Genomic DNA, 20,777 nt, shown 5'->3' with positions numbered 1-20,777 from the left:
GACACGGTACAGAGGAATAGAACGCTGAAGAGAGAAAGTCAGCAGCAAACCCCCTTTCGTTTCCTTGAGACCCCCATCAGAGCCCCTACTCAAGGCAACCCTGGCACAGGTCCCAGCACCTACAACCTTGCCAAATACCTTGCACGCAGCCAGCTGGTGACTACGGGGTTAACCAAGTTTGATGACAGGCCAGAGAATTATCGGGCTTGGAAATCTTCCTTCCACGATACCATATCGGGCTTAGACCTGTCGGCAGGAGAAGAGCTCGGCCTCCTTATCAAATGGCTCGGCCCAGAGTCTGCCGGACAGGCACGCAGGAGAAAAGCGGGGTTGAAGATGGCTTGGGCGAGGCTAGAAGAAAGCTACGGCTCACCTGAAGCCAATGAAAGGGCTCTCTTTGACAGGTTGGAGAACTTTCCGAAGTTGACAAATAAGGAACCCCAGAAGCTCCGCGACCTTGGAGATCTGCTGTCAGAACTCGAAGCCGCAAAGCAGGACGGCTACCTACCTGGCCTATCGTACTTAGACACTTCCAGAGGGGTAAGTCCCATCATTGAGAAGCTTCCATTTAAGCTGCAGGAGAAGTGGATATCGTTTGGGTCAAAGTTCAAGCTAAAGCACACCGTTACCTTCCCACCATTCTCTGCGTTTGCCGAATTCATCCGTAAAGAAGACAAAGCCAGGAACGACCCCAGCTTCAACCTCTTCTCCTCCCACACAGCACTTGCCAGAAGAGACAAGTTTGACAGACATGGAAAGACACCAATATCTGTCCATAAAATGCAAGTGTCTTCAACTGAGAACACAAGGGATCAGAAGAAATCTGAGGATATGAGCAAACAATGCCCCATCCACAACAAGCCCCATCCATTAAGGAAGTGCAGAGGCTTCAGGGAGATGTCCCTGGAAGATCGCAAACAGTATCTTAAAGACAACTCTATATGTTTCAAGTGCTGCTCTTCCACGAACCATCTCGCCAAGAACTGCAAGGTAGATGCAAAATGCACGGAATGTGAAAGTGATCGGCACATTTCAGCACTCCACCCAGGTCCAGCCCCTTGGAAGTCAGAGTCGCCTCCTCCCGCCTCAGAGCACGGCAGGGAGAGGGAGCGGCTGGTCCGGAGATTACATCCAAGTGCACCAAGGTGTGTGGAGAAGGAGTGAGCGCAAGGGCATGCTCCAAGATATGCCTCGTTAATGTGTACCCTGTAGGATGTCGCCAGGAATCTGAAAAGATGCATGCCATACTAGACGAACAAAGCAATCGTTCTCTAGCAAGATCCGAGCTCTTCGACATCTTCAAGGTCAAAGGAAGTCCGTCGCCTTACACGTTGAAGACGTGTGCTGGACTTTCAGAGACAGCTGGCAGGAGGGCCTGTGGTTATGTTGTTGAGTCAGCAGACAGGAAGATTAGTCTCCCCCTTCCTACACTGATCGAATGTAATCAAGTCCCCGACAACCGTTCTGAGATTCCCACTCCGAATGCAGCTCATCACCACCGTCATCTGAGACGCATTGCAGACGAGATCCCACCTCTTGATCCAGATGCAGGCATACTTCTGTTGTTGGGAAGAGACATCCTGAGGGTACATAAGATAAGGAAACGGATCAACGGTCCACATGACGCCCCTTTCGCCCAAAGGCTAGACCTCGGCTGGGTCGTTGTTGGAGACGTGTGCCTCAAGGGCACTCACAAGCCATCTCAGGTGAGCACACTCAAGACTTCCATCTTGGAGAATGGTGGTCCAAGCTACCTTACCCCATGCAGTAGTCAAATCCAAGTGACAGAGAAGTTCAGTCATACGGCCCAGCCTCAGAACCCCCCCAGTGCTGATCTCCACAGACAGCACACACATGATGCTCACTGGAGAGAACCCGGGTCAGTCAGTCTTCTGTCGCACCGCCAATGATCACAAAATTGCTCCATCGATCAACGACATGAGATTCCTCCAGATTATGGACAATGAGGTCTCTCGTGACAGCTTGAACAGCTGGGTTGCACCCTTACCCTTCCAGAACCCCAGACGACGGCTGTCGAACAACAGGGAGTATGCCTATAATCGTCTTAACTCACTCCGTCGCACACTAGAGAAGAAGCCAAAGATGAAAGCACACTTCCTAGAATTTGTCAAGAAAATGCTCGTCAATGATCATGCAGAGCTAGCCCCTCCACTCAAGGAAGGCCAAGAGTGTTGGTACCTCCCTTCCTTCGGAGTTTATCACCCCAAAAAGCCGGAACAGATCCGCGTGGTGTTCGACTCCAGTGCACCGTATCAGGGAGTCTCTCTCAACGACGTACTCCTCACAGGGCCCGGTCTCAACAACAGCCTCTTGGGGGTACTCATGAGATTCAGGAAAGAGCCCATCACCATCACTGCCGACATCCAGCACATGTTTCACTGCTTTGTGGTGAGAGAAGACCACAGAGACTTCCTCCGCTTCCTGTGGTATCACAACAACGACCCCAACAGAGACATTGTGGACCACAGAATGCGTGTCCATGTCTTCGGGAATAGCCCGTCCCCTGCTGTCGCCATATACGGACTAAGGAGGGCTGCCAAGGAAGAAGACGACGACTTTGGCAGTGATGTGAGAGGGTTCATCGAACGAGAGTTCTATGTCGACAACGCACTGAAGTCATTCTCGACCGAAGCAAAGGCCATCAGTACCCTTGGACGAGCTCAGGAACTACTTGCACTATCCAACCTCAGGCTACACAAGATAGCCTCTAACAGACCAGCAGTGATGGAGGCATTCCCCCCTGAAGATCGTGCTAAAGAAGTCAAGGATCTAGACCTCCTCACTGATGACCTCCCCCTACAGCGTAGCCTAGGAGTGTCTTGGAACATTGCAACAGACACGTTCACGTTCCAAGTCTTAGACGACAAGAAACCCTTCACACGGAGAGGAGTGCTCTCTGCAGTCAACAGCCTGTACGACCCTCTCGACTTCTTAGCCCGTCACCATACAAGGCAGGCTGCTCCTCAGGGAACTCTCCACACGCGCTGAAGAGTGGGATTCATCCCTCCCTGAAGAGATGGAAGCAGAGTGGGACAGATGGAGAGATCACTCCAAGACTTACAGGAGATCCGAATACCTCGCTCCTATACGTCCTTCTCTCCCTCAAATGCCCAATTCAAAGAGCTTTGTGTCTTTGCAGACGCATCCACTAAGGCCATTGCAGGTGTGGCTTATCTGAAGGTCACCGCTCAAGATGGACAAAGCAAAATCGGCTTCGTCTTTGGCAAGGCCAAGTTGGCACCCCAGCCAGACCTCACCATACCCAGATTGGAACTGTGCGCAGCAGTATTAGCAGTTGAGATTGCAGAGTTCATAGTAGAGGAGATTGATCTGAAGTTTGACAGCATCACGTATTATACAGACAGCAAAGTGGTGCTAGGATACATTCATAACCAAAGTAGACGGTTCTACGTATACGTGAACAACAGGGTCCAACGTATTCGACAGTCCACATCCCCCGACCAGTGGAGGTACGTCCCCACAGACCTGAACCCAGCTGACCATGGGTCTAGATCTGTAACAGCGTCCCTTCTCAGCAGCACGACTTGGCTGTCAGGACCTGCTTTTCTTCAGGATCCGTCCCCGCACTCCTCCGAACTCAATGAGTCATTCGACCTCCTCAACCCTGTTTCTGACTCCGAGATACGCCCACAAGTCACAGCGAACGTTACTCAAATCTCTAAGGACCTGATGAGCACCAAACGCTTCGAGCGTTTCTCCAAATGGAACACTCTCAAAGACGGTAGCACGCCTAACCCACATAGCTCGTACCTTCTCCCAGTCTACACAAGAGAGTAGCTGCCATGGGTGGCACATCTGTCGTAAGAGTCCCTCTGAAGAGGAGCTCAAGAGAGCCAAAATCCTTGTGATGAAGAGTGTCCAACACGAGTGTTACTCAGAAGAGTTGAAGTGCATAGCAGAACGCAACCTACTCCCTCACAACAGTCTACGGAAGCTGCATCCTATCGTCGACATCGACAGACTGTCTCTGAGGTGGTTCTTCTTTTGTCGCCAGAGGACTCCAGTGACAAGTAAAGTTAGGACTATGTGGAGTCGTTAACGACCCCAGACGGGGAGTGTTCTGGACTTATTACATGCAGATAGCACCCTCTGGTGGTAGTTATCATATAGCAGTGTTAGTATGCAGCAGAGGTCATTTGACCTTTCTTCTTGTTTGACCCCGGAAGTAGTTTTCCAGAAAGAAGCTTACTGAGTAATGGATAATTCCATGTGAGAATCTCAATCTTATGCCATCTCATCTCATATGCTAGGCCAGACGCAATATCTGTGAGTATCCTTATTTGTTAACATGATAGCAACTTTGTCAGTGTAGTATTTGACAATACTATGTTTATAAGTAATAGTTGGTATTTACAGAAGTCCAGCTCAAATGTTAGTATACAATTAGTCTATTCTATTGTTACAAATATGTTTATATCTTATGTAACATCTAATGTACAGTACTCAGTTCTATGTACAAAACATACTTTGTCTTTGTTTACAGTTTCACAAATTTGTTCAAGTAAAGCTTCAAAACAGCAAACCGGCTTCGAGGAATTATTTGAATAAGTGTTTAACTTGCTGGATAACTAGATAGGAGCACGTCTAGCGAGACCAGTACAGAGAGAAGTAAAGTTGGAAATTGTGGAGGTACTGGCCATAATCTTCCAATTCTCCTCAGATACAGGGGGTGGTGCCAGAAGACTGGAGAATTGCAAATGTTACACCCTTGTTAAAAAAAGGGTGCAAGGATAAACCCAGCAACTACAGGCCAGTCAGTTTAACCTCGGTAGTGGGAACAATAATCCAGGACAAAATTAACAGTCATTTGGACAAGTCTGGATTAATTAAGGAAAGTCAGCATGGATTTGTTAAAGGCAAATCGTGTTTAACTAACGTGATTTGACTTTTTTGATGAGGTAACAGAGAGGGTTGAGGTGGTGTACATGGACTTCCAAAAGGCGTTTGATAAAGTGCCACATATAGGCTTGCCAGCAAAGTTGAAGCCCATGGAATAAAAGCGACAGTGGCAGCATGAATATGAAATTGGCTATGTGACAGGAAACAGAGTAGTGGTGAACGGTTGTTTTTCGGACTTGAGGAAGGTATACAGTGGTGTTCCCCAGGGGTCGGTACTAGGACCACTGCTTTTCTTGATATATATTAATGACTTAGACTTGGGTGTACAGGGCACAATTTCAAAATTTGCAGATGACACAAAACTTGGAAGTATAGTGAACAGTGACGAGGATAGTGATAGACTTTAAGAAAGAATGAGGATAGGACATACAAACTAAATGGCACAATCATGAAGGGGGTACATGAACAAAGAGACCTGGGGGTAATGTGTGCACAAATCATTGAAGGTGGCAGGGCAGGTTGAGAAAGCAGTTAAAAGGCTTACGGGTTCCTGGGCTTCATAAATAGAGATAGAGTACACAAAAGTGTGGAAATTATGATGAACCTGTATAAAACACTGGTTCGGCCCCAACTGGTGTATTGTGTCCAATTCTGGGCACCACACTTTAGGAAGGATGTGAAGGCCTTAGAGAGGGTGCAGAAAAGATTTACGAGAATGATTCCAGGAATGAGGGACTTCAGTTACGTTGATAGACTGGAGAAGCTGAGGTTGTTCTCCTTGGAGCAGAGAAGATTGAGAGGAGATTTGATAGAGGTGTTCAAAATCATGAGGGGTCTGGACAGAGTAGAGAGGGGGAAACTGTTCCCATTGGCAGAAGGGTCGAGAACCAGAGGACACAGATTTAAGGTGATGAGCAAAAGAACCAAAGGCGACGTAAGAAAAAACTTTTTTACGCAGCGAGTGGTTAAGATCTGGAATGCACTGCCTGAAAGGGTGGTGGAGGCAGATTCAATCACGGCTTTCAAAGGGAGTTGGCTAAGTATCTGAAGGAAAGAAATTTGCAGGGCTACGAAGAAAGGGTGCGGGAGTGGGACTAGCTGAAGTGCTCTTGCAGAGAATGGCCTCCTTTTGTGCTGTAACCATTCTATGATGCTTCTATTCTATGATTCTAGTGTTTAATTAATTAATCAATCAGATCTAGGGGGTTAAAATTAAAATGAATTAAATAAACGATATTAACACTGGAGTGTTCCGAATTTTCATTAAATTAAAATCTGACATATATAAATAATGGTTAAGTAAATAATAAAATAAGAGAGTTAATAAACAAATAGCAGAACAGAACAAAAGAGCAGGAGCTGGAGCAGTTTTAAAAGGAGCCTCTAATTTTAATTCAATTAAATAAATGAAACAAGGTCATATAGGGATGGCAGGGCAGGCGGTGCGCCTGAACTGCAGCATGTGGGAGTTTGTGGAGAGCAGTGTGATCCTGGACAACCACGTCGGCACTAAGTGTTTGCAGCTCGAGGAACTTCAGCTCAGAGTTGTTGAACTGGAGTCCGAGGTGCAGAAATTGCAGGGCATCAGGGAGGGGGAAGAGTTACCTGGACACTTTGATCCAGAGGGCAGTGACACGCCTTAGGTTAGGAAGTGGTGCAGGTCTGGTTAGTGGTCCTGGACAAGATGGTGTGACTGCGAGTCAGGCAGGTAAGGGGTCCCCAGGTGCAGTGCTGGATGAGTCTCAGCCTTTGCCCTTATCCAACAGATACAAGGTTCTTTCTGCCTGTGTGGATGAGGGCAAAGTCTGTAGGGTGGATGAGCAAACTGACCACCTCACCGTGGTACAGGAGGCCATTCAAGTGGGGGGAGTGAAAAGGAATATGGTAGTGGTAGGGGACAGTATCGTCAAGGGGATAGATACTGTTCTCTGCAGCCACGACCGGGAGTTCCAAAAGTTGAGTTGTCTGCCCCGGTGCCAGGGTTAAGGATATCTCCTTGCGGCTAGAAGAACTTGGAGTGGGAAGGGGAGGATCCAGTTGTTGTGCTCCACATAGGAAGAACTAGGAATGAGGTTCTACTGAGAAAGTTTGAGGAGCTACGGTCGAAATTAAAATGCAGAACCTCACAGGTAATAATCTCTGGATTGTTACCTGAGCCACGTGCAAATTGGCATAGGGACAAACAGATTAGAACATTAAATGTGTAGCTGAAAGAGTGGTGTGGGAGACAGGCATTTCACTTCATGGGGATCTGGCAGCAGTACTGGGGAAAGAGGGAGCTGTTCTGTTGGGTCGGTCTCCAAACCGGGTTGGGTCCAGTGTCCCGGTGAATCAAATAACTAGGGCGGTAGATAGGGCTTTAAACTAATGAAGGAGATGAGAGGATTCAGGAAAGGGTAAATTCAAAAGCAGTACGAGAAATGTCAAGGCTGTAAAGCAGATTAGCGATTTGGGTAAGAATAAGTAGATTGGGTCAGGAAGGGACAGAGAGCTCAACAATAGAGCATGAGAGAGTAAAGTGACATCAGGGAAATTTAGAAAAAAGTTAAAGCTAAAGGCACTATATCTGAATGCGCAAAGCATTCGCAACAAAACAGATGAATTAATAGCACAGAGAGAAATAAATGGGTTTGATCTAATAACCATTACGGAGATGTGGTTGCAGAGTGACCAAGGTTGGGAACCAAATATTCCAGAATACTTGACTTTTAGAAGGAATAGGCAAAATGGAAAAGAAAGGGTGGGGTAGCCCTGATAATAAAGGGTGGGATAAAGACAGTAGACAGAAAGGATCTTAGCTTGGAAAATCAAGATGTAGAATCAGTTTGGTGGAGCTAAGAAACAAGGGGCAGAAAACACTGGTGGGGTTACTTTATAGGCCCCCTAACAGTAGTTGAAGTGTCGAGCACAGTATAGTAATCATGGGGGACTTCAATTTTCGTATAGACTGGGCAAACCAAATTTGTAATAATAGTGCAGAGGACAAGTTCCTGGAATGTATTTAAGATAGTTTTCTAGATCAGTACGTTGAGGAACCAATCAGGGAACAGGCTATTTTAGATCTAGTATTGCGCAATGAGAAAAGGTTACTTAAAAATCTTGTAGTAAAAGGAGCCTCTGGGGAAGAGTGATGATATATTAAGTTAGAGAGTGATTTAATTAGATTCAGTTAAATCCAAAACTAGGGTCTTAAATCTGAACAAAGCAAACTACATAGGTATGAGGGGCAAGTTGGCCAAGGTAGATTGAGAAACTAGATTAAAAAGATATGACGGTAGATAAGCAATGGCAAACATTTAAAGTATTAATTTATAATTCGCAACAAATACACATTCCCCTAAGGAATAAAAATCCCACGTGATCAGTAGTCCAACTGTGGCTAACAAGAGAAGTTGTAGTAAGCCTGCGGGTTGGGAAGACTTTAGAATTCAGCAAAGGATGACAAAAAAATTAAGAGAGAGACACAAAAGAGAATGAGAATAAACTAGCAAGAGACATAAAAACAAATTGTAAAAGCTTCTAGTTATGTAAAAAGGAAGCGATTAGCAAAAGTAAATGTGGGTCCCTTAGAGACAGAGACAGGAGAAATTATAATAGGGAATAAGGAAATGGCAGAGACTTGAACAAATAATTTGTATCTGTCTTCATGGCAGAAGACACAAATAACATTCCGGAAATAGTGGGGAATGAGGAACTTTAAAGAAATTAGTATTAGCAAAGAAATTGTACTGGAGAAGTTAATGGGACTAAAATTCGACAAATCCCCTGGGCCTGATGGCCTACATCCTAGGGTTTTAAAAGGTAGGTACAGAGATAGTGGATGCATTTGTTTTGATCTTCCAGAATTCCCTGGATTCTAGAACAGTCCCCATGGATTGGAAGGCAGCAAATGTATCCCCGCTATTCAAGAGAGTGAAATCAGGGAACTATAGTTCAGTTAGCTTGATATCAGTAGTAGGGGAAATGCTAGAATCTATTATTAGGGACTTGGTAACAGGACACTTAGAAAATGGGCAAAGTCAACGTGGATTTATGAAAGGGAATTCTGTTATATTTGTGGTTGTAACTAGCAGGGTAGATAAGGGGGAATCAGTGGATGTAGTGTATTTGGATTTTCAAAAAGCTTTCGATAAGGTGCCACACAAGAGGTTATTACACAAAATTAGGTCTCATTGGATTGGGGAAAATATGTATTGACAATCATTGAAGGTTGGAAATCTGACAGAAAACAGAGAGTAGGAATAAACGAGTAATTTTCAGGTTGGCAGGCTGTAACTAGTGGGGCACCACAAGGATCAGTGTTTGGGCCTCAGCTATTTACAATCTATATCAATGACTTAGATGAGGGGACCGAGTGTAATGTATCCAAGTTTGCTGACGATACATTATGAAAGTAAGCTGCAAGGAGGACGCAAAGAGGCTGCAAAGGGATATAGACAGATTAAGTGAATGGGCAAGAACATGGCAGGTGGAATATAATGTGGAGAAGTGTGAAGTTATTCACTTTGGTAGGAAAGGTAGAAAAGCAGTTGTACAGGGCCTTGGTGAGACCGCACCTTGAGTATTGTGTGCAGTTTTGGTCGCCTTAACTGAGGAAGGACGTACTTGCCATGGAAGGAATGCAGCGAAGATTCACCAGGCTGATACCTGGGATGGCAGGAATGACGTACGAGGAGAGATTGTGTTGATTGGGCTTATACTCACTGGAGTTTAGAAGATTGAGAGGGGATCTCATCGAAACCTATAAAATTCTGTCAGGCCTGGATAGACTAGATGCTGGAAGGATGTTCCCGATGGTCGGGGAGTCCAGAACCAGGGGTCATAGTCTCAGGATAAGGGGTAGGCCATTTAGGACTGAAATGAGGAGGAATTTCTTCACCCAGAGAGTGGTGAACCTGTGGAATTCTCTGCCACAGAGGGCGGTGGAGGCCAGTTCATTAAATATATTCAAGAAAGAGTTGGATATATTTCTTAAGGCTAAAGGGATCAAGGGATATGGGGAGAAAGCAGGGACAGGGTACTGAATTTGGATGATCAGCCATGATCTCATTGAATGGCAGAGCAGGCTCGAAGGGCCGAATGGCCTACTCCTGCTCCTATCTTCTATGTTTCTATTTTGTAAATGGAGAGACTGGGAAATGTTGATATTCAGAGGGACCTGGGTGTTCTTGTACACGAATCGCAGAAAGTTAACATGCAGGTACAGCAAGCAATTTGGAAAGCAAATGGTATATTAGCTTTTATTACAAAGGGATTGGAGTACAAGAGTAAATAAGTCTTACTACAATTATACAGGGCATTGGTGATATACTTGCCTTAGAGGGGGTGCAACTAAGGTTCACTAGATTGATTCCTGGGATGAGGGGATTGCCCTGTGAGGAGGGATTGTGTAGACTAGGCCTAGAGTTTAGAAGAATGAGAGGTGATCTCTTTGAAATGTATAAAATTCTTAAAGGGTTTGACAGGGTAGATGGTGGGAGGTGGTTTCCTCTGGCTGGGGACTCCAGAACCAGGAGTTCACAGTCTCAGAATAAGGGGTCGGCCATTTAGGACTGAGATGAGGAGAAATGTCTTCACTCAGTGGGTTGTGAATCTTTGGAATTCTCTACCCCAGAAAGCCGTGGCTGCTCAGTCATTGAGTATATTCAAGACAGAGATCGATAGGTTTTTGGATACTAAGGGAACCGAGGGATATGGGGATAATGCAGGAAGCTGGAGCGGAGGTAGAAGATCAGCTATGATCTCACTGAATGGCACTATATAAATGCAAGTTGCTGTTGTTGTAAGTTTAGGGATAAATATTGGCCAGGACACCAGGGAGAACTCCCCTGCTCTTCTCAGAAAGTGTAATGGGTTCTTTAATGTCCCATCCAAAAGACGGCACCTCCGACAGTGGAGAACCCCTCAGTAGTGCACTGGAGTGTTAGCCTAGATTTTGTGCTAAGTCTCTGTAGTGGGACGTGAACGAACTCACGACCTTCTGACTCAGAGGTGAGAGCGCTACCAACTGAGCCATGGCTAAAAGAGCAACTGTAGTCTTCAAATGAAGTGGAGTTTCTCTGCAGTACAGCTAGGAGACACAAAACAGGAGGTGATACCATACCATCACTGCTGTGATGGTGTAATTACAGCATAACAAGTTTACATTGGCAGTTTCCATTATAAATGTGAACTGGGAACTTATAATGGAAAAAAGTTGACAAAAATGTGACAACAGAATATAAGCTTCTGTAGACAGAAAATGTGTACAGATATATTATATATAGGTAGACTTTATTTGTAGTTACTTAACCCTCAAGGAGAAATACCATGCTTTATTTATCAACCTTCAATGGAACTGGAATGTCAGCCACTCCAATAAAATGTAACAATCTTAAATTGTGGTTTTTCAAAAGCAAGAGCATGCCACTCAATGGTATTTGAGAAAATTTTAATGTAATCAAAACCAATCACATAAAAACAATAATGTCTAACAAAACCAAAGATCTTTCTTGGTTCTGCAACAAAGCACCATCAGTACTATGCTGTAACTAACCTGTACAGAGGCAACGAAAGTTCTCGCAAGTCTTTGGACACACGTCTGAAAACAATTCAAAGACAACTCTGCCCACTGCAAAGAAAACATATGCATCAGTTACATCTGAAAGTCCCAAAAAGGATAAAATAAAACCACTATTGTTACTTTAACGTCATACTGCATTCATTTAGTTACTAATTTTATCGGCAATACACAAAACTATAGCAAGATACAAGCAAGCCATAAAGTGACAATTTCATTCAAGAAAGGCCATTTGTCAGAAGTGGAAAATTCACACTGAAGCTCTTCTGGAGCTGGAGTTAATGCACATTACTGAGAACAAGTAAATGGAGCTTTCCTCTGCATCTGACCTGTACTGTACCTAACCTGAGAATGCTTGATGCTGACACAAAACAATCCATTTCCCAGCACCAATATCTGTCATCATGATGAAAGTGCATATTGTTACAAAATGTTTATACTTTGGGGGTAAGAGTATAAGATATTGGAATTCACCTATTTTTTCCTGTATTTCAAGGAGGATGGTAGCTCCATCCTTGCACATTATGATTTTTAATCAATGTTTATAAGGTTCTAAAAATGCCAAAATATGCTATTCACATTTCCAGCAAATGTACGCATTCCTTTAAACCACACAACTTGAACTTGCAACAAAGTTCCAACCTAACAGCGGATTTTTAAAAACGTCAGTAAAATGCTGTGATTACAATACTGTACAACAAAATAAACTCAAAAAGTTTAACTTGGACCCATGGTCATTTCAGGACATCAAAAGTCTGCGTGTTCACATAAGTAACATAATTGCTGTAATACTTATCCCTTACCAAGCAGATTATTGACAGTTATGTCAAAAAAACATCGAGGACGCTGTGTTTTCACCCCCATGCTTTCCACAAGCTGTAGTTACTGCAGAAGAAACAGATGCCATAAATCATTAAAATGTTCAGTACAAAGGATTTGTTCATATAGCAAACTTATCAACAAGGTCATTCCTTTTTAACCTTCTACTGTACATCTCATTTAATGAGATCTAATTATTTAATAATTTGAGCCAACAGTCACACAAAATTTGTACAACTGATGGAACATTATAATACCAAATTTGGTCAGGGGTCATAAATGCCACTAGTTCAGAAGTTACATTTTTCATTTATAGGCCAGCAGAAAATATTCCTGTAGCCAACGACAGCAGCTTTATGAAGCAGAGGAAATCATATGTGCAATTTGAATAACTAACTGAGAACTCCCATGCTGACAACAAATTTCCACTCTAGAATCCTTACATGGTGTAAAATTAATTTTTGTGGGTAAAACAATCTCTTAAACCTCATCTTTATATTAAATGATAAAACTGGAAATCAGTATGACAATATCAGCGAGGCACACCCTAATTTTCGGACATGACCCAACATAACATTTTAGGTGCGTATTCTTTGAAACCTAAAATGTCGACTGCCTGTTCTCCCCACTGATGCTGGCCTGCTGTTTCGAGCTTTTGTTTCAGACTTCTAGCATCTGCAGCATTTTGCTTTTTAATAAATGTTTTGATATTACATTTTAGACACCGTACAGTACCAATAAAAAAAGCTGAAAACTGAACTAGTTTGTAAAAGATTCTTTTGGACAAGAATGTTTAAGAGAAAGGTGTAATCTGGACAAGGGTTCAACCAAAATTTGCTGCACAGTACTGCTCAAAGGAAATACACCAGTAAACAGGGAGTTGAAGACTGTCCCAGAGAAGCTTAAATAAGGCTGGAAGTTATTAGCCCTGCCTCTCGTCTTCCCCTTTTAAATTAGTTGGTGAATTGTTGTAAGAAAAAAGATACTTGTCAGATAGAAACACATTAAAATATCACTTTGCATTTGTCTTTCCAGATAGTCAAGCATTAAATGGTAGTTCAATTTTCAATTGAATAAAATGAGTGAAGATTATTTAAAAAGGCAATCCACGGTGCAATGGACTAGGCACTAGACATGCACCTCTTTAGTCTATACCTAGCCTGATTAAATTAAAGTCATTGCTGTCTGCAAGGGTACTCCATGAAATAAATTTTGGTAGTCCCAATATAGTTTCTAGTGGGTTCCTACAGCATAAGTCAAAAGCACAAAATGTCCTCATATCTAGCGACAATTGGCAAGCTCCCTCAAAAAAGGATGGTGGTATAGGAAATGGATCAAAACGCCATGCTGTTAAATATGATGTTGGGTCATGTACAAAAATTATGGTGTTCCTTGCTGATATTGTCCATGTATATTGCTCTTCTAAGTTTGGAGCTGCTACCTATTGTTTGGACAGCAGCTTAACTATGTGTCTATGCTTTGTGCTTCTTTAGTCTTATTTACTTTCAGGTTATTTGTATTTGAATTGAATGGTTTGGTTCCCTTCCTTGGACATCAGGTACCGACAAACCAATTCAAATCTGTAATTGTATCAAGTTAAGCCAGTTTATGATTTCTGAGTGAAGCTGATTTTTAACTCATGTACCATAACAGAATTAAAGACGACAATACCAATGCTAAATCGTCAACAAAAAATGCTCCCTTCTTGATGAACACAAAATTAAGTTAAAAACAATTATTTTAACTCTGAACTGAAAACATAGCACGGTGCATGAACTACACAATATGAAGACTATATTTTTGTTTACATGGAATTAATATGCAGAGAAAAGGGCTGTACACGGACTCAAGATTTTACCTACACGACAGGATTTGCTCGGTCATCTTTATCTTGCAGCAATGCTATGTTTCTTTGTCAGAAAATGAGCAAATGTACTTCAAGCATTGACACTAGCCTATGAATTAGGTTTGCAACAGGTACAGAGAAAAGTACACTTTGTATTTTTCTTCTGAGAAAACTATGCCTTCATCTTTATAGCCATTCAATAAAAACCGCTACATCACAACTTACATTTCTATAGCCAGCGCTCCCCCCCCTCCCACCCCCCGTCCCCTTTCAACATGAAGGGAACATCTCAGAACACTGAACATGTTGGAAAAAGTTGATCACTGAATTATTCTGACTTGAGTGGAGTTTGTCTGTTGTGTGGAATGGATTAATGTATACAGGAAACTTTGGTTTATCCGGAAGTTGTATGTCCGGAAACCTCGATCTAACGGCAGAAATCAGCAGCCGTTTTGTTAGGTTTTTTTTCTTCTCCTAGCATTCTTCTCCTAGCATTTTTTTAAACAGTCAATCTCTGGAAAGCCTCTCTGAAGCTGTTGCTAAGCTACAGAGACGCTTCCACGGTATGGGCCGACTGTTTACAAGCTGTTGCTAAGCAACAGTGTTTGTTGTCAGATACGGAGATGAAAACCTCTGTATCCTTCAACATTAGCGCTGGTCTGTCCGGAAGTTTTCATAGATCGGCATCACGCCAGTGCCAGATATCGCGAAGTTTCCTGTACTGAGAACTGCGCTAGAACTACAAAAACTTACTTCACAATCATTAGACCCAATACGTTAGCCACTAGCCACATGTGGCTAATTGGGAATTCAGATGTGGCTACTTGCAACTCTGCTCAGTAAATGAAAAGTGACTAATAAGACACCGTTGTTGGGACATATGATCTCACTACTTGTACGGTATATGCATTTATACTTTAACTTTTTTTTGTTGCATTTGTTGGTAAGATGAAAAGCAGAGTGTGTGTGTTGTTTTGTGATCATTGTGAATGCTTACTGAAGGTGGTAGACGTTTGTTTAAATATACACGTGAAGTGCATTTACCTATATTGTAATGCAAGGCGTTTTCTATTAAAATTAGTGCACGTAACTAAAACCGTAGCCACACCTGTGGTTAGTCAGCAATTTCTATTGGACAACATTACTTTAGCCCATTCACCAGCATGAAACTCTACAATTCCTTTCTGACAACATAAATATATATTGGCCCAGAAATTCGGGTCTCCACGGGTGAGTACGCATGGGGTAGTCACCCGTAAGCCCAATGGAAATGCCGGTTTCGTGCATGCACTGCGCATGCGCGGGAAACCGGCACTTCCGCTCCCCTGAAAGAAGGGGTTAAGAGGTGGAACGCATGCGCAGGAGAGGCAGCGCATGCGCATCGAACTTATGTTTTTTTTGCAGGTTTTCCCAGGAAGGTAAGTCTCCAGAAGTTAGACATGTAAAAAGCAATCGCAAGGCCTGCTTTTTACAAAGTGGTGAATTAATTCAAATTTTAAAAATTTCCACAGATTTATTATTTTTATAAATACTTTAAAGAAAGGTAAGTTTATTTTTAGCCCCATTAGAAAATAAAATTATTTTTTCAAAAATTTAAATTATTGTTTATTTCGTTATTTCATGTAATTTACAGTTTATTTTAAAAATGTGATTTAAAAAAAAATTTATTTTAAGATTTAGTGATGTTTTGGGGCTTATAGTATTAATAGGTTTGACAGGTCCTGTCAAACTTATGAATGAAGCATTCCCTGCTACCATTGGCTCTCCATGGCCCACATGATCCCAGGGGACGCATCGAACTAACTGCGCCCGTGGGATACGCAAGCACTGCGCGCCGGCAGTTGGAGGAGGCCCAGGATTGCAATTCCACGGGGGCCCACAGCTCAACGGCCGGCACGGTAGGCAACTGCAGGTCAGGGGCTTGCACCCGCGGGAAGCCCCCGACCCGAATTTCTGGGCCATTTAGTTTTACTCTAATATTTTCTTCAGTAAGCAATTTTTGTGAATAAATTACTTGGGCACATGAAACTCAATAAAGAATGTAAAAAAAAATACACTCATAACAGACAAACCTTTTCGTAAGCACATTGGCCCAGCAATTACAGTGAACTATTGGAGAGAAAATACTTTCATATGATACCAGCTTGAATCAAGAGAGTAAATAATATGAATAATGAAGCATTAATAGGTATGGTTTTTGGCATAATGCTTCAGAAACAAACCCATTGGGGGGATAGGTGGAAAAATGTTTGAACATACTTCACACCAAAACTATAGCTGCCTGTGAATTTGGTGCCAAAAAGAAAGGAAAATAAGGCCAGATATGCAATGCACGCCAAACCACTGCCAACGATTGGTTATAACCCTAATATAGCTATAATGTATATAAGCTCTAATACACACACTCCAAAGGGTTATCAGATTAGGTAAAAGGAGCAAGGATGCAGTGATAATGATCCTAACTTTTACAATGTACTTTTAAAAACTTTCCTAAAAGAGGAGCAACAAGAACAAGTATTATTCTGTACATTTTTTTAAAATCTTGCTAATAGTGAAACTAGCAACTGTTAGGAGAAATTAGTTTCAACACCAATGGACATCTGAAGTTTGTTCCACATGCAGGGTGAAGTGATGAGACTGAGGAGTTAAGAAAGTGTAGACAACAGTGCCCGAGGCAAGGTTTCCAGGGTCAACAGTCAGTCAGTCGGCAGTTCTCCTGTTTGATGTACATGCCTTGGACAAAATCTTTTTCCTGTTCGTACAACACAAAACTACAAAATAGCCTAACAAGAGCAGTATATTTATTCCCAAAAGTTCCCACTAAAAATTTGAGATTTAAATTTTCAAACTACACATATCAGTACCTGTATAAGTAAAGTTCTCAACATATTCACAATTGCAACACGTTAATCAGCTTGAACTTATTACTTTAGATGCGTAATCAATTTCACTTGGTTTTCTCCAATGGTCTGCCTAAAACAACTCAGGTGCTGAACAAGTGCTTAAAATACCAGATGCCTGTAGCTGCTTTGAAACTTTTCTATAATCAATGAAAATCAATTATTTCTACACTTGCTGTGTAACTGTCAAATTGCAGTACAAGAAACTCTCGTTTAAATGGCACCTAAATATCCGGAATTCTCTACTTACCAGCAAAATTCATACTCCAAAAACAACACCTCAATAACCGGAAATGTTGCCGAGTCCGAGTCTCCCGCGGTGACCGAGTTAGTCAGTGGGGGTAGTTCTCCAAACTGCCACTACTCGGCTTCTTGTCGCTGTCGGAAGTCCGAACACCTCAACAACAGGAGTCTGACTCTCCCGCGCTGCCGGGAGTACCCAATTACTGGATACTGCACATTTCTTGATTTTTTTATTTTTGTTTGTTAAAAATAACCTCAGTAGATAACCCTCTCCATCATCTGGAATTTTTAATCAAGCGGCACCATCTCGGTCCCATCGGTGCCGGGTACCAAAGAGTTTCCTGTATATCCCATCAATCGTACTAATGATTAGGCAAGCAAATTACTTGCATATTTACAAACATACAAAAATAATGGACTGGAAAAGACCAATTGTTCCACCCAACCTATCACAAAAATTCACCAACCTCTTAAGGCAATCAAAACTAATCAAGAGGAAAAAATTGACCCCGATTTATTAAAAGGTTCCTACCTCTTGTACGAGGTGATCTCCAACTCAGCCAGAAACAGGAATACAGTGAATCAGCATTCACTGCTTGAGCTCGCATCCTGTTCCACCACTATTCTCTGGAAAAAGAACTGCCCAACGTCCAACCTAGTTCTTAAGTGTGACCCTGGTTCTCCCTAACCTATTCAGTTGAAATAATTGGTCCACAAAAACATTCTAGTTTCTTCCTTATTTTATTAACCTTGATCAAATTGCCCCAAAGTCTATGTTTTTCTAAAGTATACATACCCAGTTCTTTACGCCTATGTTTGGGGTAACCAAGATGTTTTAAACTGGGAATTAATCTTGTGGCCCTCCTGTGCATCCTTTGTAGAGCCTCAATATCCTTCACCATATGAGAAAATCAAAACTGGACACAGTATCCTAACTATTTTTTGGACACGAAGGGAATCAAGGGATATGGGGATAGGGCGGGGAAGTGGAGATGAGGTAAATGATGAGCGGGCAGCACGGTGGCATAGTGGTTAGCACTGCTGCCTCACAGCGCCAGGGACCCGGGTTCGAATCCAGCCTCGGGTAACTGTCTGTGTGGAGTTTGCACATTCTCCCCGTGTTTGCGTGGGTTTCCTCCGGGTGCTCCGGTTTCCTCCCACAGTCCAAAGATGTGCGGGTTAGGTTGATTGGCTATGATAAATTGACCCTTAGTGTTAGGGGGATTAAATACGTGGGGTTACGGGGATAGGGTGGGATATGTGTTGGTGTAGGGGTTACGGGGATCGGGTGGGATATGTGTTGGTGCAGGCTTGATGGGCCGAAATGGCCTCTATCTGCACTGTGGGGTTTCTGTTTCTGTGAGCCGTGATCTTACTGAATGGCGGAGCAGGCTCAAGGAGCCGCATGGCCTACTCCTGCTCCCATTTCTTATGCTCTTAACCGAGGCCTAACCAAGGTCTTGTACAAGGACAAAATTGTGCTGTTTTGTAGTGAATTGTCCTGTGAATACAACCTAGAACACTATTTGCTTTAGCTATAGCTTAACAGCATTGGTTATGAACCTTTAGAGTGGTGCACTATAACACCCAGATCCTTTTCTTTTACAAAATAACAGAAAATGCTGGAAAAACTCAGCAGGCCAGGCAACATCCGTGGAGAGAGAAATAGAGTCAACGTTTCAGGTCGAAACCCTTCGACCTGAAACGTTGACTCTATTTCTCTCTCCACGGGTGTTGCCTGACCTGCTGAGTTTTTCCAGCATTTTCTGTTGTTAATTCGGATTTCCAGCATCCGCAGTATTTTGCTATCCTTTTCTTTTACCACTGGCTTCAATTCTGCTCCCTGCAGGGTATACATATATTTAGCATTAGACCTGTGAAAATACTGTGGCATTATTCATGAGGTTATGCTGAGAAAGAATCAAGTGAAAGAATCAAGAAAGAAATTTGCAAGAGATCTCCTCAGATATAGTGAAATGCATTTTTATTGGGTACTGGACAATTAGTGTTTTCTTTACCCAGTGCATGTAGATAAATAATGTTATTTAATAAACATCTGCATGTAATATGGGAAAAGCAACTCTTTACTGTCCATCTGTTAGGGTGTGTTTTTTGTAGTGAGGACCAAGAAATATATAAACATTTTAGTCTATTATTTGCATTTTCCCTCTTTACCAAATATCTCTGCAACAGTACTTAGTGCACGGAGGCAGATTTTATTTGTAAAACCATTTTAAATTCAAGACTTTTATTGAGAACCTCTCACCAACCAAACTTCAATAGATACTCTTTAGTCTTTCCAGAAGTTGCATCCCATTTATAATGAGTTCTGAGCGTAAAATATGAAATGAAATGTAGGAAGTTGTTGTAACCATTTAGAATGCATTACAACATATAAAGATTCTAGCTTGAAATTTAGCATTGTTTAAAGTGTGTCACAAAGGTAATGTGCTGTAAACAATTTCTTGATTACAATAACCTGATAAAAAAAAATCAGTAAAATTACTCCAGAGCACTTGAAGAGTTTACACATTAGCTGGGCTTTATTGTCTCATACAAAAAATTCCAGTTACTTTCATCATCCTAAAAATGATTTCCTGGGGGAGGGGTACTCATTCCTAATAATTTTCCATCAGAAGGGGTGGAGCTTACAAACTGAAAATCCTGGAATGCACTGTGAATGTCAATCTTGCTGCTGATCATAACATTTTCTAGGAGTTACAAAACACCGTGCATGCAGAGAGCTGCACCTTCTATCATGGCCATTCTCTTTAGCTGAAGGCGAAATCTAGGAACCAGCAGGAACTCTCAGCTCAGACTTCTTACACGGGTGCAGGATTCCATCAGAAAACATTACTACATACATTTCTAGCACAGAAAATGCTATTGTGTAGATAGGGATAAATCATTTTCATGTTAATTTACTTTTATTAGTTCAACCTTACTTCTAGCAGGGTCTGCAGCGGAGTGGAGAAGCCAAGATGGCTGAAAGGATTTTCAAAAATTTAGAGCAACTTGACAGGTTTGCTTTTTGAACAAAAATATACAGGCAGCTTTTGCTAACTGCCCATCCTTGAACTTCATGTTTAATGTTTCCATTCCTGTTTGTTCCTATCTGTTCAGTTGTGATTTTATGAATATTGAAATTTTGAGCCAATCAGAAGCTAATGTGGTAGACATGACATATACAGGCATAACATAATACAATGATGTCCAAAATGTCACTTAACACGCCAAAATGGAAAAATTACAACGTTTGTATGTTTTCCATATAAGCATATAAAACATTGTGAAATCATCACGGGAAAGGGCATTTTATATATCACTATAGTGACTGCACGTGAAAATTAGAATTTCCAGCAAGTTACTTGTAATCAACTCTGACTATAAATTTTCCACGGTTATGTGGGAAGAAATTGTGCCAGAGGACTTGAGAGTGGCAAATATGACACCTATAAAACATAACTAAGAAATTGTAGGCTGGTCTTCAGTTGTTGGTAAACTACCGGAGTCCATAATATGGGGTGAA

At 42.3% G+C, this 20,777-nt stretch overlaps 1 protein-coding gene across 2 annotated transcripts in view; it reads right to left on the bottom strand.

The window, feature by feature from the left end:
- The window catches only part of ppig (peptidylprolyl isomerase G (cyclophilin G)), a 63,173-nt gene that overhangs the window by 38,910 nt on the left and 3,486 nt on the right, over window positions 1-20,777 (bottom strand). For both annotated transcript variants that reach the window (XM_085986218.1, XM_085986217.1), the window contains exons 2-3: window positions 12,244-12,325; window positions 11,417-11,491 (exon numbers count right to left, since the gene is read on the bottom strand). In XM_085986218.1, coding sequence (XP_085842344.1) covers window positions 11,417-11,491; window positions 12,244-12,304 — 136 coding nt within the window. In that variant the 5' untranslated portion in view covers window positions 12,305-12,325. The remainder of the gene's footprint in view (window positions 1-11,416; window positions 11,492-12,243; window positions 12,326-20,777) is intronic.

The sequence above is a fragment of the Somniosus microcephalus genome, chromosome 4 (genome assembly GCF_052327205.1).
Source record: "Somniosus microcephalus isolate GS21.2 chromosome 4, FLI_Smic_1.0, whole genome shotgun sequence".
Lineage (NCBI taxonomy): Eukaryota > Metazoa > Chordata > Chondrichthyes > Squaliformes > Somniosidae > Somniosus > Somniosus microcephalus.
Note: the sequence above shows the minus strand (reverse complement) of the source record. Positions and strands in the feature narration are given on the sequence as shown.